General features: G+C 47.8%; 1 protein-coding gene across 3 annotated transcripts; it reads left to right on the forward strand.

Moving 5' to 3' along the window:
- Positions 1-2467: 2467 nt before the first annotated feature.
- LOC125544439 (RNA polymerase II transcriptional coactivator KELP) lies at positions 2468-5345 on the forward strand. 3 transcript variants are annotated; one of them, XR_007299475.1, is made up of 4 exons: positions 2468-2965; positions 3050-3155; positions 4930-5135; positions 5301-5345. XR_007299475.1 is itself a non-coding variant. In XM_048708138.1 (3 exons), the coding sequence occupies exons 1-3, from the start codon at positions 2588-2590 to the stop codon at positions 5019-5021; spliced, it is 576 nt and encodes a 191-aa protein (XP_048564095.1). In that variant the 5' UTR covers positions 2468-2587; the 3' UTR covers positions 5022-5261. The 3 variants fall into 3 exon arrangements, 1 of the variants encoding a protein (XP_048564095.1); XR_007299476.1 differs by lacking the exon at positions 5301-5345 and adding an exon at positions 5142-5261 and having other exon boundaries at positions 4930-5078; XM_048708138.1 differs by lacking the exon at positions 5301-5345 and having other exon boundaries at positions 4930-5261.
- Positions 5346-25299: the final 19954 nt, after the last annotated feature.

Genomic DNA, 25299 nt, shown 5'->3' on the forward strand with positions numbered 1-25299 from the left:
GCAATAAATGCATTTTTGCCAATAAAAATAATTATCAAATAAACTTGAAAACTCCAAATAATATTGTAATACTTTTCCCAATTCTTTTATATTTGAGGAAGTCATTTTATCCTCTCTCTCTCTTATTTTTCTTGAGTGGAAAAATATTTGAATAATTCAAAAAACTCCAAAATGCAATAAATCATGAGATGCAATGATGATTCTATTAACATCAAAATTTAATAAAATTGAGATGTTACACAGGTTCTTCAGAGGCGACGCTGCGCGTCGGCCAACGACGGATAATAAGAAAATATTTGCCATCGATCATTAGACAGACACGTTAATGGCCGTTCGATCTACCCATGTATGCATTCATCCCTTTGCAACAAGAATGGTGTTGCAGAAGGCCTTCTGCAACAAGATGCTTGTTGCAATCACCACAAAGCATTTATTTTTCTTCTGAAAAATCTTTGCAACAAGAATGGTGTTGTAGAAGGCCTTATGCAACAAGATGCTTGCTGCAATCACCACAAAGCATTTATTTTTCTTCTGAAAAATCTTTGCAACAAAGGTAATATTACAAAAAAAATTGCAGCAGAGGATGTGTTGCACTGTAATTTTTGTAACAGAACTTGTGTCATAGAAAACTTTTTGCAACATCAAACATGTTGCAGAGAACATTCTAGTGGTAACTACATGCAGCTTGTCGGAGAAGCTCGTTGGCGTGCTTGCCGGCGCCAAGCGATGGTGGCGACGGTCAAAGCAGCACGGGAAGGCGACAACTTGACGGGGGAGTTCAGTATCACTGGTTGCACGCCTTGCAACAACATGCAGCTCACCAGAGAAGCTCGTCAGTGGGCATGCTAGTTGGAGGTGAGCACCGATGGTGGCAGTCAGAGCAACACGGTGAGGTGGTCACTCGACGGGTTTAGGGCAGTCAAAGCAGTGCAAGGAGGCGGCGGACTCAACGAAAGCTTGGCAGGAGCTCGAGAGGCGACTTGTCTATAGGATGCAGATCCTGCAACAGAGTCATTCTGATGAGAGAGATTGCAACAATAACCCAGTTAAAAAAAATTGTACTGGTGGCCATGGGGCACGTTGCATCTTGCATGCAGAGAAAGCGGAGGACGTGAAGCTGCGATCTGCCGGGTGATTTATCGCCTTTCCCATAATTATTTACAAGTTTTTAGCAAACAATTTTAGAGCAACTCCAATGAGACGATCCATTTCGTTCGCCCATATCCGTTTAGATCCATGCGGATAAAAACAACTACCCAACGTGCGGATCCATTTCCATTTTACGTCCGCTTTGTGTCCGCGCGGACCCATTTCGGCCTTAAATTTGGGTTGCATTTGGGTTCGCGGCGGATACAAAGCGGACGCTTTGTGCGTGCTCCTCGTCCGCTCCGTCTGTTGCATGCGAGGTATGGCCTACCTGTCACAGGCTCACTTCTCTGTCCTCCTTTTTTCTGTAGTGGTCCATCACCCACGCACCACATCTCGTCCCACACTGTGCTCCTCGCCGGCGCCTGGAACTACTCCTCGCAGGCACCCGCAGCTACTCCTCGTCGGCGCCCGTCCCCCGTCCCCTGCCGGAGCTACTCTGCCCAGGCCTTGCCCTGCACCGCCGCCGCACGCGCTCGCCCTGCACCGCCGCTGCACGCGCCGCGCGCCACCGCGCTCGCCCCGCACGCGCCGCGCGCCACCACCGCACGCGCCCCCGCCATCGCGCTCGTCCTGCGCCGCCGCCGCACGCGCCCCGCCCCGCTGCTCACCCTGCGCCGCCGCCGCACGCGCCCCCCGCCACCGCGCTCGTCCTGCGCTGCCGCCACGCGCCCCGCACCGCTGCCGCACGCGCCCCGGTAGCCCCGCTCGCCATGCACCGCCGCACTCGCGCCGCGTGGTGGCCGTGGTGCAGCTCCGGGACCCCCCGCGCACATCCAAACCGCGGGTACGGCGAGCTCGCGGGCACCACGTCGGGCGCGACAGGACACGGAAGCGAGCGTGCAGGCGGTTGGACGCGGGCGCGGCGGCGCGCACAGCAGGACGCAGGCGCAGGCACGACGTGGTAGCAGGTCAGCGCGGGGTGCGCGGGCGGCGGATACGGGCAAGGCAGGATGCGGGCGGGGCGGCGGGCATGGCGGCGAGCACGGCGAGTACGGCGCCCATCAGGTGTTTGTTGAAATGTCGGGACGTACATGTCCAAAATGGGTCCGCACCTCATTGGGCACATCAGCTGACCCAAATACAAAAGTGGATACGGATGTCCGTTTGGCCAATTCAAACGGACAAAAAGCGGACAAAATCCGCGTCTGTTTGGGTCTTCCCGTTGGAGTTGCTTTTAGAGTTTAGTTTGGGCCTCCCTAAAAAAAGAGTTTATTTCGGGCCTCGGGTGGGCGCCCAGTTCCAACAGGCCCGGTATGCGCAGAATAATCCATTAACCGAATCTGACATTCACGGCCTGATACATCGGCCCGTAGCGGAGGAGCCTCGTACAGTCCTTCTCTCCTCCTCTCCCCCCATTCACTCCATCGACGAAGCGCACGGAGGGTAACTGCACAGGAGGAAACCGGCGAAGGACGCGGCGGCGGTTCCGGGCGTGGACATGGACGAGAAGACGCAGGATAAAGTGGAGGCGGCGGTGCTGGAGATCCTGCGGGGTTCCGACATGGAGTCCCTGACGGAGTACAAGGTCCGCACCGCCGCCGCCGACCGCCTCGGCGTCGACCTCGACCTCCCCCTCCACAAGCGCTTCGTGCGGCGCCTCGTGGAGGACTACCTCAAGTCCCTCGCCGAAGAAGAAGACGAGAAGCAGAAGGACGGCTCCCGCAAGGAGGGGAAAAAGAAACAGCAGCGTCAGGAGGAGGAGGAAGTGCAGGAAGAGGATGAGGAGAAGGAGGGGGAAGCAGAGGAGGAGGAGGAGGACAAGGGAGGTGAAGGAAAGAAGGAGTTCGACGATAATGGAGACCTCATCCTCTGCCGCGTGAGTTCAACTTTTCTCGCCTAAACAATGCTAGGGTTTTGTGCCGGGGCTAGGGTTTACGGTGCGATTTGTTTGCGCTTGCAGCTGTCGAAGAACAGGAGGGTGACGCTGCAGGAGTTCAAGGGCAGAACGCTGGTGTCGATCCGCGAGTACTACTTCAAGGACGGCAAGGAACTGCCCACCTCCAAAGGTGCTGCAAATCTCACAATTTTTCTTGAGCTCGAGGATTGGATTTCTGATTGAATCCCAGATTTGAATGTTTGTTTTTGCTCAGTTCGAATGGCCATTCGTCTTGGTATATTCACAGTTATGGCAAACCCGCTAGTCACGGCGACCTTGCAGCAATGTCGATTTGGTTGGGTTTTGTTTCAGGTTTCAGTCTTCGCAGGAAAGAGTGCATCAGTTGCCTGAAATCCACACTATCAGATTATGTCAAAACTGAAACACTTTATATTGGCATTTTGTTTGCCATGTTCATCTGTTCATTAGCCTAATACATTCCACTTGCAAGTGGTGGATAGTATACCAGCATTGAGTTTTGCACATTTATAAGCTAGTACTACCTCCGTCCGGAAATACTTGTCGTAGAAATGGATACAAATGGACGTATCTAAAACTAAAATACATCTAGATACATCCATTCCTCGGACAAGTATTTTGGGACGGAGGGAGTATTGTATAGTTCCGTATTTGTGACAAGGCTTCTCCAACTAAAGGGGTGGTAGTGTGTGGATTGCGCGCGGGGGGGGGGGGGGGGGGGGGGGGGGGGGGGGGGGGGGGGGGGGGGGGGGGGGGGGGGGAGTGTAAATTGTGTGGGACTTGCGAATACCATTATTTATTGAAACCAATTCTCTGTTGTCATTTTTACCTGTGGCTACAAGTTATGCCATAAACTTAGCTTTGTACAAAGTCCCCCTGTGTAAATTGTGCGGGACTTGCGAATATCGGTATTTATTGAAACCAATTTCTCTGCTGTCATTTTTACCTATGCTTATTAGTTATGCCATAAAGATCCTGTGTTGATCAAACTATGTAGCACTGTGCAATTTGTCCATTGGTCACTGCTTGGCTATGATTAGTGTGCCTTCTCTTTTTCTATTGCTGCTGCAGAGCAACTGATATGGTGATATGGGTGCTCATTAGCCTCCGACCCTGGTTATTCTCTATATAGCAATTCAGATCAGTAGTTCTGTCTATGACATCTGTGTTAAGTTCAGCTTTCATGCTTTATGGAAGTCTGTATGTACTCTAGTTTGAAGCTGTTGCAGTAGTTGTTCTTGTAAAATAGTCGCTGACCAAGAAATGATGCTCTCATAGAGAATAACTAGCTTGTCAAATATTTGAGTATATTTAGTGATTAGATCTTACGCAAGAGTAGGTTCATGTATCTGTACTGACGACTCTATTAAAATGGTTAGCCAAATTTTGTTTCATGGAATGAACACTTGAATTCAGCACAGCATAGAGCATACTAGCTGTTGTATTCATGTAGTTTACTCCTTAGGTTTACAAACCAGTTGATAATGGTTTCCTTTGTCATGTTGCTCTTGGAGTTCCTTCTATACTGTCCATAGTCTGAAGCGGTTGGTGAATTATATTTAGCATTTCAATCTTATTCATGTGGCACTCAAGAATAAGCAATTGCGAGTCTATTACAATCCTTGCTGTATGTTTACTGAAGGGGTCAGATCCTGGTGAATGTTTCACATGAGACATCCTCCTGTTGCAAACATGTTGATACTAATACCTTTGTTGCTTTCAGTTCTTAATTTGTGTCTTGCATTGAACTATATACATTCATATTGGAGTTTCATATGTCCCATGTGTATTACGCCATCCTCTTTATTGGCATTCACATGCAAGTGCTGGATAATTTGGGTGTTTTAGCTGCTGCTTTGTGTTATGTTTAATTTTTTTCCGTGTACACAGTCCATTTCTTATGCTGACATGCTGCTTAAATGCAGGGATGAGTATGACGGTCGAGCAGTGGGAGACATTCAGCAAATCAGTACCTGCAATAGAAGACGCCATCAAAACACTTGGAGAGTCAGATTGAAAGGATGCCACAAAAACCTGAAAATCTCGACGCTCGTTCTGGACCTCTGCAAGTAGAGTAGTCCATGGGTGCTCTGAGTACTCCATGGGGCTACTAGAGTTCATCTGGACTTGTATAAAGCTTCTCCCTTAGTCAAGGTACCGGACCTACTGATGTGTGCTGGGTAGACAGTTTGGGTCTGTTCGCGAACTAGTTCTCCGCCGGTATGGTGGACCGAAGTTTCATCGCTGTGCCATGTGATCTCGTGCTGTTTAATTGTCCTTTCTGATATCGTAGGATATAACGGGCCCTTAAGGCTATCGTTGTGAGAGAGTAGGACAACTGCTGAAAGCTGTCGCTTCCGGCTCAAGTTAAATCACGGATCTTGATGTTCACACATCAAAATCTTCTAACAGTTTGGATTTTGGAAGTCTTGGCTGGGCACGGAAACGGAAATTTCTACGCCGGTCGTGCTGCTGCTGCAGGGAAAGCCTACATGAACACCTACAGGAAGGACCTGAGAGGATAATAGACTTGTGTTTCGGCTTGAACATGGAGGACTCACAGTGAGACCAGGACAGGAAGTATCTATCAGGATAACAGACTTGTGTTTCGGCTTGAACATGGAGGACTCACAGTGAGACCAGGACAGGAAGTGTCTGTCATAATACTGCACTAGTATGTGAGAGCAACTCGGGCGGGCTCAGCCAAACGGACGGCGATTTTGTCCGTTTTTTGTCCATTTAGGTCGGTCAGGCGGACAAGAGTTTTCGCTTCCATGTTTGGGTCGGCGCATGCGCCCAACGCTGGTCCGACCCATTTTGACGGTGCAAGAAAAGAAAAGGAATACATGCATTTTTAAAATAAAACAATATTAATTAAACATTAAAGCCGGCCACAAAGGCCGGCGAGAGTCCACGCGTCCATATTTGCATTAATGAAAATTAAAAACAAACTAAACTACGAGGTGGCGCGCTGCCCTAGGCGGCGTCCTCGCAGTCCGTGAGGTCGATGAGTGTCGGCGCACGGGAACGCCGTGTTCCAGAGGGCGTTCTTGTCAGGCAGGGGTTGTGCCGCCGTGGCCTGGCGCGCCTCCTCCTTGGCCTCGCGCTGCTTGTCCCCGGCGTCGCGCTCGAGCATCTCGAGGTACTACCCGTGGCGACGCTCCTCGGCCAGCCGTCGCTGGCGTCACTGCTCGAGGTACGCCGCCTCCTGTGCCGGCATCACCCCCATCCAGACCGGCGGCGCGCTGACCCACTCGCGCACTACACCCGTCCAGGAGTAGCGCTCGATGGGGGACGGCTCCGGCACCGGCTCGGCTTTGACAAGGGACGGCGGGGCCACAGGCGGCAGGACGCAGTCGCCCGCCACGGAGAGGGCCATGGCCCCCTCGTACGCCGCCTCCTCTTCCTCGCCCGGCATCACCCTGCGTGCCGCTCGTCCTCCTCGCTCTTCTGGTAGACCACCGCAATGGCCGCCTGGTAGGCGGCCTTTGCTTCCTGGTCCTCCTCGCGAACGACGAGCGGGGGCGGCGGCACACCGCGGTCGACTTCGCGAACACCGTGTCGCCTCGCCTCCTCGTGCTTGAAGGCAAACCATCGAGCCCAATTGGGCGAGCCGGTTGCGTAGGCGGGGTCGTGGCGTTGCTCCGGCGTAAGGAGCGCCCGCCGGTGCCGCACCTCCTCCGCGTGCGCCCTAGCCGACTGCGGCGCCGCCGACACTGGGATCCTCTCCGGATCCAGGTGCCAGTCATGCGGCAGGGTGGCGTCGGGTACAGGAGAGGCACGCGGTGCTGCCAGTGCCACCCCGCCTGGTGCACTGACACGTTGACGCGCTGCCTCGGCCGACGAGCTGACGCCGGCGGAGACGGGAAGAACTTCGGGGGAAATGGAATGGTGGGGGCCTTGCCCTTGGCCTTGCTGCTGGCGGCACCAAAGAAGAGCCCCATCTGGCTTCGCTGGGTGGCTAGGGTTTGCCGGCGGCGGGGGAGCAGAGTGTGGCTAGATGGGGACGAGGGCTGGCTAGAAGCGGATGAGGACGGCCCCGTCGCACGGTCGGCTAAAAAAAGGACGACCATCGTCGCTAGCGCGTGGGCTCGAGGTCATAAATAAATTGACCAGGAAGGCCGCGGGCAGTTGAACGACCACCAGGTGGGGACGGGGCGGACACCGAGAAAGCGTGCGTGGCGTCCGTTCCGCGTCCGCGCCGACGCATTTGGGGCGCAAATTTGGGCTGCAAATGCGTCGGCGTGGATACGAAGCGGACTCGATTTGAGTTTGGATCGGTGCGTTGGACCTTTTTTATCCGCGCCAACCCAAACAGACGGCGACATATGAAATGGGTCGTCCCATTGGAATTGCTCTGACTGACAGGACCGCGGCCGTAGATCTAGCTCATTGGAAAAACGAACTTTACCATTTCTTGTAGGATTTTGCCACTGGTAGTACATAGGTACTCTCTTCGTCTTTTAAAATAAAGGTCTTAATTTTAGTACAATTTTATATTAAAATAAATGTATTTAAGACGTATTTCAGTGTTAGATACAATCAATCTGAGCAACAACTAATATGGCTCAGAGTCCAAAAGTAAGCTACACTTGACAAGCCAGCATAGATAAGTCTCGATTTGCTTTCCAATGCCGCATGCTTTTCTTGTGTGCTGCATATCTCCATCACAGTGACGCGCAGAGGCCACTTCGTCCCTCGTGATTAAAACTCCAGGGTCGTCTTGTCTGTAGTGTCTGTTATCAGCTTGTGCAGGATTCAGCAATGGAATATTGGAAGGCCAATCAGCAGGATAAATAGATGCATGATCTACTCCTCCGATAAAAGAAAAAACTATAGTTATTAGTTTTCCATGGAAGAGCGCGAGCTTGAGGGGTCAGTGTCCTTGCTCTACCTTAAAATTGCATCCTTAGATCTGAAATCTGGCGCCGATGAGAAGGAATCTCCATTTCTCCACGCCTAGTATTATCTGAGCACTAGAGGGCCAAAGCAGGCGATCAAAATCCTTTTCTTTTCCTGTTAACAAAGCTGATAAAAGGTCCCGTGTTTCACGACTCCCCAGTTCCTGAAACCAGGACAAAGGACCAAGATGAATCAATCTCAGAGTTGCAGTGAATTTGACTTTCTGTTGCTTGATTTGGACGCCTCCCTTGGCAATCAGAGATCAGTGCTCCGTTTGTCAATCAAAAATAAAAAAGAGATAGTGCTCCAAAGAAGCAAAAAAGGAAAGAAAAAGGTTTAGTTAGTTGTGTACGAATTGCACGAATTGTGGTGTAAAAGTTAGGGCATCTCCAACGGCAACCCGTAAATTTTCTAATGCATCCGTTCGCAGAGAAGGGAGACCAGTTCACGGACATGGATGCGGGAGACCGCCATCCAACGTTGCCCGCATATATTTTAAACTCTTTTTCAACAAACCAGATAAAATTCATGCAAGAACGTTCGGATTTCATATAAACATGCCGACATTCATGCAAACACGGCGGATTTTCATTAGATTTCGAACATTTAGAACAAAAAAAAACGATCCTAAACCTATCCTACGACAGCGACGGCTGGCGTCCAAGCCCTTGTCGTCCTCCATCCACCATGTTCATGAGCATCGGCAATATGACCCGTGAAGTGAAGGTGCGGTCTTCGGCAAAGAAGATTAGAACACAAGAGACGGACCGGCCTACATGGGACACCAGGGCCCGGCGCCTCCCATGGCCTACTCATCATTGGAGGAGTCCGCGACCTGTCCGTCGTCGGTGGACGTGAGGTCCAGGATGGAGATAGTGCCGCTGGCGCCGTCGTCGTCCAACTGGGCCGCCCAATAGTTCGTCGACGGTGCATATGAGGCACAATTGACGTTGTTCTCGTTCGCGGTCACTTGCAGCCACGCCTCCGCGGCTGCCGCTTCCTGCCGAGCGACGGCTTAAGCGCGGACGGCCTCGTAGATCGCACGCTGCTCCGCGACGAAGTTGGGGTTGCCGCGCCACAACTTCCTCATTCGCGCACTCGCCGTCGATCTGGCCCTCTGCCAGTGGTGCTTCTCTCGGAGGGACAGGTTGTACCGTTGTTCCTCCTGCGCCTGCTGGAACACCGGCATAGGAGCCAACGCAGGTTGTGAAGGAAATATGCCCTAGAGGCAATAATAAAATTATTATTTATTTCCTTATATCATGATAAATATTTATTATTCATGCTAGAATTGTATTAACCAGAAACATAATACATGTGTGAATACATAGACAAACAGAGTGTCACTAGTATGCCTCTACTTGACTAGCTCGTTAATTGAAGATGGTTATGTTTCCTAACCATAAACAAAAGAGTTGTTATTTGATTAACGGGATCACATCATTAGGAGAATGATGTGATTGACATGACCCATTCCATTAGCTTAGCACCCGATCGTTTAGTATGTTGCTATTGCTTTCTTCATTACTTATACATGTTCCTATGACTATGAGATTATGCAACTCCCGTTTGCCGGAGGAACACTTTGTGTGCTACCAAACGTCACAACGTAACTGGGTGATTATAAAGGAGCTCTACAGGTGTCTCCAAAGGTACATGTTGGGTTGGCGTATTTCGAGATTAGGATTTGTCACTCCGATTGTCGGAGAGGTATCTCTGGGCCCTCTCGGTAATGCACATCACATAAGCCTTGCAAGCATTGCAACTAATGAGTTAGTTGTGAGATGATGTATTACGAAACGAGTAAAGAGACTTGCCGGTAACGAGATTGAACTAGGTATTGAGATACCGACGATCGAATCTCGGGCAAGTAACATACCGATGACAAAGGGAACAACGTATGTTGTTATGCAGTCTGACCGATAAAGATCTTCGTAGAATATGTGGGAGCCAATATGAGCATCCAGGTTCCGCTATTGGTTATTGACCGGAGACGTGTCTCGGTCATTTCTACATTGTTCTCGAACCCGTAGGGTCCGCACGCTTAAGGTTCCGATGACAGTTATATTATGAGTTTATGAGTTTTGATGTACCGAAGGATTTCGGAGTCCCGGATGAGATTGGGGACATGACGAGGAGTCTCGAAATGGTCGAGACGTAAAGATCGATATATTGGACGACTATATTCGGACATCGGAAAGGTTCCGAGTGGTTCGGGTATTTTTCGGAGTACCGGGGAGTTACGGGAATACGGGAGAAGAAGTATATGGGCCTTATTGGGCTTTAGGGGAGAGGGAGAGGCAGGCCGCGCGCCCCCCAAGGCCTAGTCCGAATTGGACTAGGGGGAGGGGCTGCGCCCCCTCCTTCCTTCTCTTCCCTCTTCCCCTTCCTTGTCTCCTACTCCTACTACATGGAAGGACTCCTAGTTGGACTAGGAAAGGGGGAATCCTACTCCCGGTGGGAGTAGGACTCCCCTAGGGCGCGCCATAGAGAGGGCCGGCCCTCCCCTCCTCCACTCCTTTATATACGGGGGCAGGGGGCACCCCATAGAGACGCAAGTTGATCCTCGTGATCATATTCTTAGCCGTGTACGGTGCCCCCTTCCACCATAATCCTCGATAATATTGTAGCGGTGCTTAGGCGAAGCCCTGCGACGGTAGAACATCAAGATCGTCACCACGCCGTCGTGCTGACGGAACTCTTCCCCGACGCTTTGCTGGATCGTAGTCCGGGGATCGTCATCGAGCTGAACGTATGCTAAAACTCGAAGGTGCCGTAGTTTCGGTGCTTGATCGGTCGGGCCGTGAAGACGTACGACTACATCAACCGCGTTGTGCTAACGCTTCCGCTGTCGGTCTACAAGGGTACGAAGATCACACTCTCCCCTCTCGTTGCTATGCATCACCATGATCTTGCGTGTGCGTAGGAATTTTTTTAAAATTACTACGTTCCCCAACAGTGGCATCCGAGCCTAGGTTTTATGTGTTGATGTTATATGCACGAGTAGAACACAAGTGAGTTGTGGGCGATATAAGTCATACTACTTACCAGCATGTCATACTTTGGTTCGGCGGTATTGTTGGACGAAGCGGCCCGGACCGACATTACGCGTACGCTTATGCGAGACTGGTTCTCCCGACGTGCTTTGCACAAAGGTGGCTAGCGGGTGACAGTTTCTCCAACTTTAGTTGAACCGAGTGTGGCTACGCCCGGTCCTTGCGAAGGTTAAAACAACACCAACTTGACAAACTATCGTTGTGGTTTTGATGCGTAGGTAAGATTGGTTCTTTCTTAAGCCCGTAGCAGCCACGTAAAACTTGCAACAACAAAGTAGAGGACGTCTAACTTGTTTTTGCAAGGCATGTTGTGATGTGACATGGTCAAGACATGATGCTAAATTTTATTGTATGAGATGATCATGTTTTGTAACCGAGTTATCGACAACTGGCAGGAGTCATATGGTTGTCGCTTTATTGTATGCAATGCAATCACGCTGTAATGCTTTACTTTATCACTAAGCGGTAGCGATAGTCGTGGAAGCATAAGATTGGCGAGATGACAACGATGCTACGATGGAGATCAAGGTGTCGCACCGGTGACGATGGTGATCATGATGGTGCTTCGAAGATGGAGATCACAAGCACAAGATGATGGTGGCCATATCATATCACTTATATTGATTGCATGTGATGTTTATCTTTTATGCATCTTATCTTGCTTTGATTGACGGTAGCATTATAAGATGATCTCTCACTAATTATCAAGAAGTGTTCTCCCTGAGTATGCACCGTTGCGAAAGTTCTTCGTGCTGAGACACCACGTGATGATCGGGTGTGATAGGCTCTACGTTCAAATACAACGGGTGCAAAACAGTTGCACACGCAGAATACTCAGGTTATACTTGACGAGCCAAGCATATACAGATATGGCCTCGGAACACGGAGACCAAAAGGTCGAGCGTGAATCATATAGCAGATATGATCAACATAGCGATGTTCACCAATGAAACTACTCCATCTCACGTGATGATCGGACATGGTTTAGTTGATTTGGATCACGTAATCACTTAGAGGATTAGAAGGATGTCTATCTAAGTGGGAGTTCTTAAGTAATATGATTAATTGAACTTAAATCTATCATGAACTTAGTCCTGGTAGTATTTTGCAAATTATGTTGTAGATCAATAGCTCGCGTTGTTGCTTCCCTGTGTTTATTTTGATATGTTCCTAGAGAAAATTGTGTTGAAAGATGTTAGTAGCAATGATGCGGATTGGATCCGTGATCTGAGGTTTATCCTCAATGCTGCACAGAAGAATTATGTCCTTGATGCACCGCTAGGTGACGGATCTATTGCAGGAGCAGACGTTATGAACGTTTGGCTAGCTCAATATGATGACTACTTGATAGTTTAGTGCACCATGCTTAATGGCTTAGAATCGGGACTTCAAAGACGTTTTGAACGTCATGGAACATATGATATGTTCCAGGAGTTGAAGTTAATATTTCAAGCAAATACCCGAGTTGAGAGATATGAAGTCTCCAACAAGTTCTATAGCTAAAAGATGGAGGAGAATCGCTCAACTAGTGAGCATGTGCTCAGATTGTCTGAGTACTACAATCGCTTGAATCAAGTGGGAGTTAATCTTCCAGATAAGATAGTGATTGACAGAATTCTCTAGTCACCATCACCAAGTTAGTAGAACTTCGTGATGAACTATGATATGCAAGCGATAACAGAAACGATTCCCAAGCTCTTCGTAATGCGGAAATTGACGAAGGTAGAAATCGAGAAAAATATCAAGTGTTGATGGTAGACAAGACCACTAGTTTCAAGAAAAGGGCAGAGGGAAGAAGGGGAACTTCAAGAAGAACAGCAAGCAAGTTGCTGCTCAAGTGAAGAAGCCCAAGTCTGGTCCTAAGCCTGAGACTAAGTGTTTCTACTGCAAAGGGACTGGTCATTGGAAGCGGAACTACCCCAAGTGATTGGCAGATAAGAAGGATGGCAAAGTGAACATAAGTATATTTGATATACATGTTATTGATGTGTACTTTACTAGTGTTTATAGCAACCCCTCAGTATTTGATACTAGTTCAGTTGCTAAGATTAGTAACTCGAAACGGGAGTTGCAGAATAAACAGAGACTAGTTAAGGGTGAAGTGATGATGTGTGTTGGAAGTGGTTCCAAGATTGATATGATCATCATCGCACACTCCCTATACTTTCGGGATTAGTGTTGAACCTGAATAAGTGTTATTTGGTGTTTGCGTTGAGCATGAATATGATTTGATCATGTTTATTGTAATACGGTTATTCATTTAAGTAAGAGAATAAATTGTTGTTCTGTTTACATGAATAAAACCTTATATGGTTACACACCCAATGAAAATAGTTCGTTGGATCTCGATCGTAGTGATACACATAATTATAATATTGAAACCAAAAGATGCAAAGTTAATAATGATAGTGCAACTTATTTGTGGCACTGCCATTTAGGTCATATTGGTGTAAAGCGCATGAAGAAACTCCATGCTAATGGGTTTTGGAATCACTTGATTATGAATCAGTTGATGCTTGCGAACCATGCCTCATGGGCAAGATGACTAAAACGCCGTTCTCCGGAACTATGGAGCGAGCAACTGACTTATTGGAAATAATACATACTGATGTATGAGATCCGATAAGTGTTAAGGCTCGTGGCGGGTATCATTATTTTCTGACCTTCACAGATGATTTGAGCAGATATGGGTATATCTACTTAATGAAACACAAGTCTGAAATATTTGAAAAAAATTCAGAGTGAAGTGGAGAATCATCGTAACAAGAAAATAAAAGTTTCTACGATATGATCGCAGAGGTAAAATATTTGAGTTACGAGTCTGGCCTTCATTTAAAACAATGTGAAATACTTTCACTACTCACGCCACCTGGAACACCACAGCATAATGGTGTGTCCGAACATCATAACCGTACTTTATTAGATATGGTGCGATCTATGATGTCTCTTACCAATCTACCCATATCGTTTTGGGGTTATGCATTAAAGACAACTACATTCACATTTAAAAGGGCACCATCTAAGTCCGTTGAGACGACACAATCTGAACTGTGGTTTGGCAAGAAACCAAAGTTGTCGTTTCTTAAAGTTTGGGATTGTGATGCTTATATGAAAAAGTTTCATCCTGATAAGCTCAAACCTAAATCGGAGAAATATATCTTCATAGGATACCCAAAGGAGACTATTGGGTACACCTTCTATCACAGATCCGAAGGCAAGACATTCGTTGCTAAGAATGGATCCTTTCTAGAGAAGGAGTTTCTCTTGAAAGAAGTGAGTGGGAGGAAAGTAGAACTTGATAAGGTAATTGTACCTTCTCCCTTATTGAAAAGTAGTTCATCACAAGAAATCTGTTCCTGTGACTACTACACCAATTAGTGATGAAGACTAATGATGATGATCATGTAACTTCAGATCAAGTTAATACCGAATCTCGTAGGTAAATCAGAGCGAGATCCGCACCAAAGTGGTACAATAATCCTGTTCTGGAAGTCATGTTACTAGACCATGACGAACTTGCGAACTATGAGGAAGCGATGATGAGCCTAGATTCCGCGAAATGGCTTGAGGCCATGAAATCTAAGATGAGATCCATGTATGAGAACAAAGTATGGACTTTGATTGACTTGCCCAATGATCGGCGAGCCATTGAGATTAAATGGATCTTCAAGAGGAAGACGGACGCTGATAGTAGTGTTACTATCTACAAATCTAGAATTGTCGCAAAAAGGTTTTCGACAAGTTCAAGGTGTTGACTATGATGAGAGTTTCTCACTCGTATCTATGCTTAAGTCTGTCCGAATCATGTTAGCAATTGCCGCATTTTATGAAATCCAGCAAATGGATGTCAAAACTGCATTCCTGAATGGATTTCTGGAAGAAGAGTTGTATATGATGCAGCCGGAAGGTTTTGTCGATCCAAAAGGAGCTAACAAAGTGTGCAAGCTCCAGCGATCCATTTATGGATTGGTGCAAGCCTCTCGGAGTTGGAATAAACACTTTGATAGTATGATCAAAGCATGTAGTTTTATACAGACTTGCGGTGAAGCCTGTATTTACAAGAAAGTGAGTGGGAGCACTACAGCATTTCTGATAAGTATATGTGAATGACATATTGTTGATCGGAAATAATGTAGAATTATTCTGCAAAGCATAAAGGAGTGTTTTTAAAGAAGTTTTTTCAAAGAAAGACCTCGGTGAAGCTGCTTACATATTAAGCATCAAAATCTATAGAGATAGATCAAGACACTTGATAAGTTTTTTCAATGAGTACATACCTTGACAATATTTTGAAGTAGTTCAAAATGGAACAGTCAAAGAAAGAGTTCTTGGCTGTGTTACAAGGTATGAAATTGAGTAAGACTCAAAGCCCGACCACGGCAGAAGATAGAAAGAGAATGAAAGTCATTCTCTATGCCTCAGCCATAGGTTCTATAAAGTATGCCATGATGTGTACCAGATCTATTGTATACCCTACACTGTGTTAAGCAAGGGAGTACAATAGTGATCTAAGAGTAGATCACTGGACATTGGTCAAAATTATCCTTAGTGGAATAAGGAAATATTTCTCGATTATGGAGGTGACAAAAGGTTCGTCGTAAAAAGTTACGTCGATGCAAGTTTTGACACAGATCTAGATGACTCTAAGTCTCGATCTAGATACATATTGAAAGTGGGAGCAATTAGCTAGAGTAGCTCCGTGCAGAGCATTGTAGACATAGAATTTGCAAAATACTTACGGATCTGTATGTGACAGATCCGTTGACTAAAATTATCTCACAAGCAAAACATGATCACACCTTAGTACTCTTTGGGTGTTAATCACATAAATGATGTGAACTAGATTATTGACTCTAGTAAACCCTTTGGGTATAGGTCACATGATGATGTGAACTATGAGTGTTAATCACATGGTGATGTGAACTCTTAGTGTTGAATCACATGGCGATGTGAACTAGATTATTGACTCTAGTGCAAGTGGGAGACTGAAGGAAATATGCCCTAGAGGCAATAATAAAGTTATTATTTATTTCCTTATATCATGATAAATGTTTATTATTCATGCTAGAATTGTATTAACCGGAAACATAATACATGTGTGAATACATAGACAAACAGAGTGTCACTAGTATGCCTCTACTTGACTAGCTCGTTAATCGAAGATGGTTATGTTTCCTAACCATAAACAAAAGAGTTGTTATTTGATTAACGGGATCACATCATTAGGAGAATGATGTGATTGACATGACCCATTCCATTAGCTTAGCACCCGATCGTTTAGTATGTTGCTATTGCTTTCTTCATGACTTATACATGTTCCTATGACTATGAGATTATTCAACTCCCGTTTGCCAGAGGAACACTTTGTGTGCTACCAAACGTCACAACGTAATTGGGTGATTATAAAGGAGCTCTACAGGTGTCTCCAAAGGTACATGTTGGGTTGGCGTATTTCGAGATTAGGATTTGTCACTCCGATTGTCGGAGAGGTATCTCTAGGCCCTCTCGGTAATGCACATCACATAAGCCTTGCAAGCATTGCAACTAATGAGTTAGTTGCGAGATGATGTATTACGAAACGAGTAAAGAGACTTGCCGGTAACGAGATTGAACTAGGTATTGAGATACCGACGATCGAATCTCGGGCAAGTAACATACCGATGACAAAGGGAACAACGTATGTTGTTATGTGGTCTGACCGATAAAGATCTTCGTAGAATATGTGGGAGCCAATATGAGCATCTAGGTTCCGCTATTGGTTATTGACCGGAGACGTGTCTCGGTCATGTCTACATTGTTCTCGAACCCGTAGGGTCCGCACGCTTAAGGTTTCGATGACAGTTATATTATGAGTTTATGAGTTTTGATGTACCGAAGGAGTTCGGAGTCCCAGATGAGATTGGGGACATGACGAGGAGTGTCGAAATGGTCGAGACGTAAAGATCGATATATTGGACGACTATATTCAGACATCGGAAAGGTTCCGAGTGGTTCGGGTATTTTTCGGAGTACCGGGGAGTTACGGGAATACGGGAGAAGAAGTATATGGGCCTTATTGGGCTTTAGGGGAGAGGGAGAGGCAGGCCGCACCCCCCAAGGCCTAGTCCGAATTGGACTAGGGGGAGGGGCTGCGCCCCCTCCTTCCTTCTCTTCCCTCTTCCCCTTCCTTGTCTCCTACTCCTACTACATGGAAGGACTCCTAGTTGGACTAGGAAAGGGGGAATCCTACTCCCGGTGGGAGTAGGACTCCCCTAGGGCGCGCCATAGAGAGGGCCGGCCCTCCCCTCCTCCACTCCTTTATATACGGGGGCAGGGGGCACCCCATAGAGACATAAGTTGATCCTCGTGATCATATTCTTAGCCGTGTGCGGTGCCCCCTTCCACCATAATCCTCGATAATATTGTAGCGGTGCTTAGGCGAAGCCCTGCGACGGCAGAACATCAAGATCGTCACCACGCCGTCGTGCTGACGGAACTCTTCCCCGACGCTTTGCTGGATCGGAGTCCGGGGATCGTCATTGAGCTGAACGTGTGCTAAAACTCGGAGGTGCCGTAGTTTCGGTGCTTGATCGGTCGGGCCATGAAGACGTACGACTACATCAACCGTGTTGTGCTAACACTTCCGCTGTCGGTCTACAAGGGTACGTAGATCACACTCTCCCCTCTCGTTGCTATGCATCACCATGATCTTGCGTGTGCATAGGAATTTTTTTGAAATTACTACGTTCCTCAACAGGTTGCACCTCTGCCATGCCGGTGTTGTAGTGCGCCTGCACCTGCTCCTTGGCGAAGCCGGCGTGCACAAGAGGCACGGGAGCCGGGGCGGTGTCGTCGGATCCCGTCTCCATTGTGCTCTCGTCATCGTCGTTGGAGATCTCGGGCGAGTTGGATGGCAAGCCGACCTAGATCCGGCTGGCACGGCGGCTCTGCTAGGCGGCAGCAAGGGCGGCCACCGCGTGCCTCATCTCAGTGGAAAGGCTCTCCCACAGAGCTTCGCCGCCTGCAGACATGGCAGATGCAGTGCAAGGAAGGAGGATGTGGGAGCGGCTTGTGTTGTGGCATGGAGTTAACCGGGTGTGGCCGCCTTTAAATAGCGGATTTCGGTGAGTCCAGGCGTCCGAATGCGCGGCGCCAGAGTGGGTTTCTCGGCCGGCGAGCCTGCCTAATGGCGGCATACGGACGAAGGGGCCTTTAACGTTCGTCGTAGATATCCGTCCTATTCCGCCCCGTCCAGTAACATCTCTCCAGCACTGAACAAGTGTGGACACCGAGGACGCGCCGCGGGCAGCGCCCTTGGCCGGCGAGCTGCTTCAATGCCAGCGCCAGTGAGAGGCCGCGTCCGCTCTTCAACGGGGAGCGGCCACCCTACAGTGGCATGAATGCAGGCAGCTGAAGCCGGGCGGGAACGCGTGCAAGCGAGGGAGAAGGGGTTTGGGTGGGCCACGCCGCACAGAAGCGAGAGCGGTAGAGGTCCGGACTCTCGCAAAGCTCCCCCCTCCCACGTTGGTCTCCGGTTTACGGGAGAAAACGCGTCCGAACCACCGAGTGAACTGATACAGGCTCATGTTGGATGGCTACCGCTGTCCGGACAGATGTGGTTGGTTCGAGGATCGGCGTTGGGGATGCCCTTACGACATCTAATTGGCCAATTCCCTACGACATTGATAAAAAAGGGCAACGCTACACGTCGGTTGGCGGATCCTTTTAAAAGATCCGTCGCCTCGCGAACCATAGGATTCAACACGGGGGGCGGTTAGATTCAGCTACCAGCTTTGAAACAAAGATGATATTACGCTCAGACGTTTGCAACAGAGTTCATGCTGCAAAACTTTTGCAACAAAGCTATTGTTGCAGAATTTTTCTACAACGAAGGTAACGTTGCAAAAAAACTGTCTTCACCTTTATACATGTGTTATTGAAGAAAGTTTTGCAACATCACTAATGTTGTATAAAATCTTTCTTGCAACATCCTCCATGTTGCAAGAAAAAGACCACCGCCCGTTTGCCACGAGCTCCCATCGAACTATGGTGAGGAAGGAGCAGCATCGCCCGTCGCCGCCATCAAGCGCCAGACCGCCGACCAGGTCGCCTCGCTACCATCCTCCTCTTCGACGAGGTGGGTGCACCATGCGCGGCCGACGAACATAGTGGAGGCAGGCGACAACCACCACGATGGCGACCGCGCCCGACCTCAAGTTGCAACGGCGCACCACGGCAGCGACCGGGCCCGACCCCCGGTTCACGGCAAGCCAGGACCACCCTGTTGTGTTGTTGTTGTCTTGGGATGAAAAGGATAAAAAAAGACATGGAGCCGGTTGTGGATTAGCGTGATATCCAGATCCTGTAATAGACTAGTTGTTACGGTGGAGGAGATTGCAACAACGGCTCGGTTGTAAAACCTAAATTATTTACATAGGTTGCTTCCTAAATCATTCAATCAAAATAGATCCGACGGCTAGGGAGGCGAGGGGAGCCGGCTGATGGCAAGCTTTTTCCATAAAAATAATACTAGCACTGTCTTAGAAAAGTTGCTAAGAAGTTAACACACGCTTGACATTTCCACGTACTAGAGAGGTACCGGTGATGTGCCTAGTTCAGTCGTTTGGACTCACTCAGTTAGTTGCGGCAAGCATCATGAGACTAAACAACTTATGTATTATCAGCCAAACAGACCACATATTTATATCGGCAGGTACAGACGAAGACAGGAAACGAGGTACCAAACCAAAGCAACGGCATCTTTCCATATCGCGCAATGCACACAAGTTGCACGTTGCTGAGCTAATAAAACCGCCATGCGTCATGTGTGAGGATTTAAATATCGGAACACTCACACGGCGCGCACACAGGCATGCAAAATACCGCTGGACGAGGACACTGGAAAATACTGCTTTGTCCATTTTGGAGCATCTATAACCGGACGCCCCATACACATGGATAGAGGGTCCGTCCCTTCTCCTCCCAACCCTAGCCGCTCCTCCTTCTCTTTCCTTCCTCGCCGTTGCCTGAGTCAGCTGCCGGGCAAGCCTGGTATTCGGAAACGCAGTATTTCAAAAAAATTCCTATAATAATGCAAGATCTATCTAAGAGATGCATAGCAACGAGAGGGGAGAGTGTGTCTACGTACTCTCGTAAACCGAAAGCGGAAGCGTTGAGTAACGCGGTTGATGTAGTCGAACGTTTTCGAGATCCAACCGATCAAGTACCGAATGCACGGCACCTCCGCGATCTGCACACGTTCAACTCGGTGACGTCCCTCGAACTATAGATCCAGCTGAGGCCGAGGGAGAGTTTCGTCAGCACGACGGCGTGTGGACGGTGATGATGAAGTTACCGACGCAGGGCTTCGCCTAAGCACTACGACAATATGACCGAGGTGGAAATCTGTGAAGGAAGGCACCACACACGGTTAAGAAATCAACTTGTGTGTCTTGGGATGCCCCCTTGACCACGTATATAAAGGAGGGAGGAGGAGGCCGGCCTAGGAGGGGCATGCCTATAGGGGGAGTCCAACTAGGATTCCTAATCCTAGTTGGAGTCCCCTTCTTTTTTCAAGAGGGGAGAGAGGGAAGGAGTAAGAGAGGGAGAATGAAAGAGAGGGGGGGGGGGTGCCGCCCCCTCCCTAGTCTAATTTGGACTTGCCATGAGGGGGGGGGGGGTTGCGCGGCCACCCCTTGAGGCCCTTCTCTTTTTTCCCGTATGGCCCATTAAGGCCCGCTACTTCCCCAGGCGAATTCTCGTGACTCCCTGATACTCCGAAAAATACCCGAATCACTCGGAACCTTTCCGATGTCCGAATATAGTCGTTCAATATATCGATCTTTATGTCTCGACAATTTCGAGACTCTTCGTCATGTCCCCGATCTCATCCGGGACTCCGAACTACCTTTGGTACATCAAATCACATAAACTCATAATACCGATCGTCACCGAACTTTAAGCGTGCGGACCCTACGGGTTCGAGAACTATGTAGACATGACCGAGACACATCTCTGGTCAATAACCAATAGCGGAACCTGGATGCTCATATTGGCTCCTACATATTCTACGAAGATCTTTATCGGTTAAACCACATAACAACATACGCTGTTTCCTTTGTCATCGGTATGTTACTTGCCCGAGATTCGATCATCGGTATCCTCATACCTAGTTCAATCTCGTTACCGGCAAGTCTCTTTACTCGTTCCGTAATGCATCATCCTGTAACTAACTCTTTAGTCACATTGCTTGCAAGGCTTATAGTGATGTGCATTACCGAGAGGGCCTAGAGATACCTCTCCGACAATCGGAGTGACAAATCCTAATCTCGATCTACGCCAACTCAACAAACACCATCGGAGACACCTGTAGAGCATCTTTATAATCACCCAGTTATGTTGTGACGTTTGATAGAACACTAAGTGTTCCTCCGTTATTCAGGAGTTGCATAATCTCATAGTCACAAGAACATGTATAAGTTATGAAAAAAACAATAGCAATAAACTAAACGATCATAGTGCTAAGCTAACAGATGGGTCAAGTCAATCACATCATTCTCTAATGATGTGATCCCGTTCATAAAATGACAACTCATGTCTATGGTTAGGAAACTTAACCATCTTTGATTAACGAGCTAGTCAAGTAGAGGCATACTAGTGACACTCTGTTTGTCTATGTATTCACACATGTACTAAGTTACCGGTTAATACAATTCTAGTATGAATAATAAACATTTATCATGATATAAGGAAATATAAATAACAACTTTACTATTGCCTCTAGGGCATATTTCCTTCAGTCTCCCACTTGCACTAGAGTCAATAATCTAGTTCACATCGTCATGTGATTTCACACCAATAGTTCACATCTTTATGTGATTAGTTCACATCTCCATGTGACTAATACCCAAAGGGTTTACCAGAGTCAATAATCTAGTTTGCATCGCTATGTGATTAATACCCAAAAAGTGATCATGTTTTGCTTGTGAGAGAAGTTTAGTCAACGTGTCTGCCACATTCAGAGCCGTATGTATTTTACAAATTTTCTATGTCTACAATGCTCTGCACGGAGCTACTCTAGCTAATCGCTCTCACTTTCAGTATGTATCTAGATTGTGACTTAGAGTCATCGAGATCGGTGTCAAAGCTTGCATCGACATAACTCTTTACGACGAACTTTTTGTCACCTCCATAACTGAGAAACATTTCCTTATTCCACTAAGGATAATTTTGACCGTTGTTCAGCGATCCACTCCCGGATCACTATTGTATCCTCTTGCCAAACTCATGGCGAGGTACACAATAGGTCTGGTACACAGCATAGCATACTTTATAGAACCTATTGTTGGGGAACGTAGTAATTTCAAAAAAATTCCTACGCACACACAAGATCATGGTGATGCATAGCAACGAGAAGGGAGAGTTTCGTCCACGTACCCTCGTAGATCGTTAAACGGAAGCATGATGACAACACGTTTGATGTAGTCGTATGTCTTCACGATCGACTGATCCTCAATACCGAACGTACGGCACCTCTGCGTTCAGCACATGTTCAACTCGGTGACGTCCCGCGAACTCACGATCCAGTAGAGCACGAGGGAGAGTTTTGTCAGCACGACGGCGTGGTGACGATGTTGATGAAGCTACCGTCGCAGGGCTTCACCTAAGCACCGCTACAATATGACCGAGGTGGATTATGGTGGAGGGGCACCGCACACAGCTGGGAGAGATCAATGATCAACTTGTGTGTTCTAGGGTGCCCCCTGCCCCCGTATATAAAGGAGCAAGGGGGGAGGCCGGCCGGCCCCTGTAGGGCGCGCCAGGAGGAGGAGTCCTTCTCCTAGTAGGAGTAGGACTCCCCTTTCCTACTCCTACCAGGAGGAGGAAAGGAAGGGGGAAGGGGAGAAGGAAGGATAGGGAGAAAAGGAGGAAAGGGGGGCCGACCCCCTAGTCCAATTCGGTTTGGACTAGGGGGGCCGCGCGCCCTGCCTCCTCTCTTCCACCACTTGGCCCATGAGGCCCGATACTTCTTCCCCGTATTCCCATAACTCCCTGGTACTCCGAAAAATACCCGAATCACTCGGAACCTTTCCGATGTCCGAATATAGTCATTCAATATATCGATCTTTACGTCTCAACAATTTCGAGACTCTTCGTCATGTCCCCGATCTCATCCGGGACCCCGAACTACCTTCGGTACATCAAATCACATAAACTCATAATACCGATCGTCACCGAACTTTAAGCGTGCGGACCCTACGGGTTCGAGAACTATACAGACATGACCGAGACACGTCTCCGGTCAATAACCAATAGCGGAACCTGGATGCTCATATTGGTTCCTACATATTCTATGAAGATATTTATCGGTCATACCGCATAACAACATACGCTGTTCCCTTTGTCATCGGTATGTTACTTGCCCGAGATTCGATCGTCGGTATCTCAATACCTAGTTCAATCTCGTTACCGGCAAGTCTCTTTACTCGTTCCGTAATGTATCATCCCGCAACTAACCCATTAGTCATATTGCTTGCAAGGCTTATAGTGATGTGCATTACCGAGAGGGCCCAGAGATACCTCTCCAACAATCGGAGTGACAAATCCTAATCTCGATCTATCCCAACTCAACCAGTACCATCGGAGACACCTGTAGAGCACTGATATGTCTCCAACGTATCTATAATTTTTTATTGTTCCATGCTATTATATTATCAACCTTGGATGTTTTATATGCATTTTTATGATATTTTATATGATTTTTGGGACTAACCTATTAACCTAGAGCCCAGTGCCAGTTTTTATTTTTCCTTGTTTTAGAGTATCACAGAAAAGGAAAATCAAACGGAGTCCAATTGACCTGAAACTTCACAGAACTTATTTTTGGACCATAAGAAGCCCACGGAGTATAGGAGTTGGACCAGGAGAGTCTCGGGCTGCCCACGAGGGTGGGGGCGCACCCACCCCCCTGGGCGCGCCCCCTGCCTCGTGGACAACCCGGAGGTCCACCGACGTACTTCTTCCTCCCATATATACCCATATACCCTAAAAACTTCGGGGAGCAGAATACATCGGGAGTTCCACCGCCAGAAGCCTCCGTAGCCACCAAAAACCAATTGGGGCCCTGTTCCGGCACTCTGCCAGAGGGGGATCCCTCACCGGTGACCATCTTCATCATCCCGGCGCTCTTCATGACGAGGAGGGAGTAGTCCACCCTCGGGGCTGAGGGTATGTACAAGTAGCTATGTGTTTGATCTCTCTCTCTCTCTCTCTCGTGTTCTTGAGGTGGTACGATCTTGATGTATCGCAAGCTTTGCTATTATAGTTGGATCTTATGATGTTTCTCCCGCTCTACTCTCTTGTAATGGATTGAGTTTTCCCTATGAAGTTATCTTATCGGATTGAGTCTTTAAGGATTTGAGAACACTTGATGTATGTCTTGCGTGGGATACCCGTGTTGACAATGGGGTATTCTATTGATTCCCTTGATGTATGTTTTGGTGATCAACTTGCGGGTTCCGTGACCTTGGAAATCTACGCATAGGGGTTGGCACACGTTTTCATCTTGACTCTCCGGTAGAAACTTTGGGGCACTCTTTGAGGTTCTATGTGTTGGTTGAATAGATGGATATGAGATTGTGTGATGCATATCGTATAATCATACCCACGGATACTTGAGGTGACATTGGAGTATCTAGGTGACATTAGGGTTTTGGTTGACTTGTGTCTTAAGGTGTTATTCTAGTACGAACTCTAGGGCTGTTTGTGACACTTATAGGAATAGCCCAACGGATTGATTGGAAAGAATAACTTTGAGGTGGTTTCGTACCCTACCATAATCTCTTCGTTTGCTCTCCGCTATTAGTGACTTTGGAGTGACTCTTTGTTGCATGTTGAGGGATAGTTATGTGATCCAATTCTGTTATTATTGTTGAGAGGACTTGCACTAGTGAAAGTATGAACCCTAGGCCTTGTTTCCTATCATTGCAATACCGTTTATGCTCACTTTTATCATTAGTTACCTTGCTGTTTTTATAATTTCAGATTACAAAAACCTTTATCTACTATCCATATTGCACTTGTATCGCCATCTCTTCGCCAAACTAGTGCACCTATACAATTTACCATTGTATTAGGTGTGTTGGGGACACAAGGGACTCTTTGTTATTTAGTTGTAGGGTTGCTTGAGAGAGACCATATTCATCCTACGCCTCCCACGGATTGATAAACCTTAGGTCATCCACTTGAGGGAAATTTGCTACTGTCCTACAAACCTCTGCACTTGGAGGCCCAACAACGTCTACAAGAAGAAGGTTGTGTAGTAGACATCAAGCTCTTTTCTGGCGCCATTGCCGGGGA

This window comes from Triticum urartu, chromosome 3, assembly GCF_003073215.2.
Source record: "Triticum urartu cultivar G1812 chromosome 3, Tu2.1, whole genome shotgun sequence".
Taxonomy (NCBI): domain Eukaryota; kingdom Viridiplantae; phylum Streptophyta; class Magnoliopsida; order Poales; family Poaceae; genus Triticum; species Triticum urartu.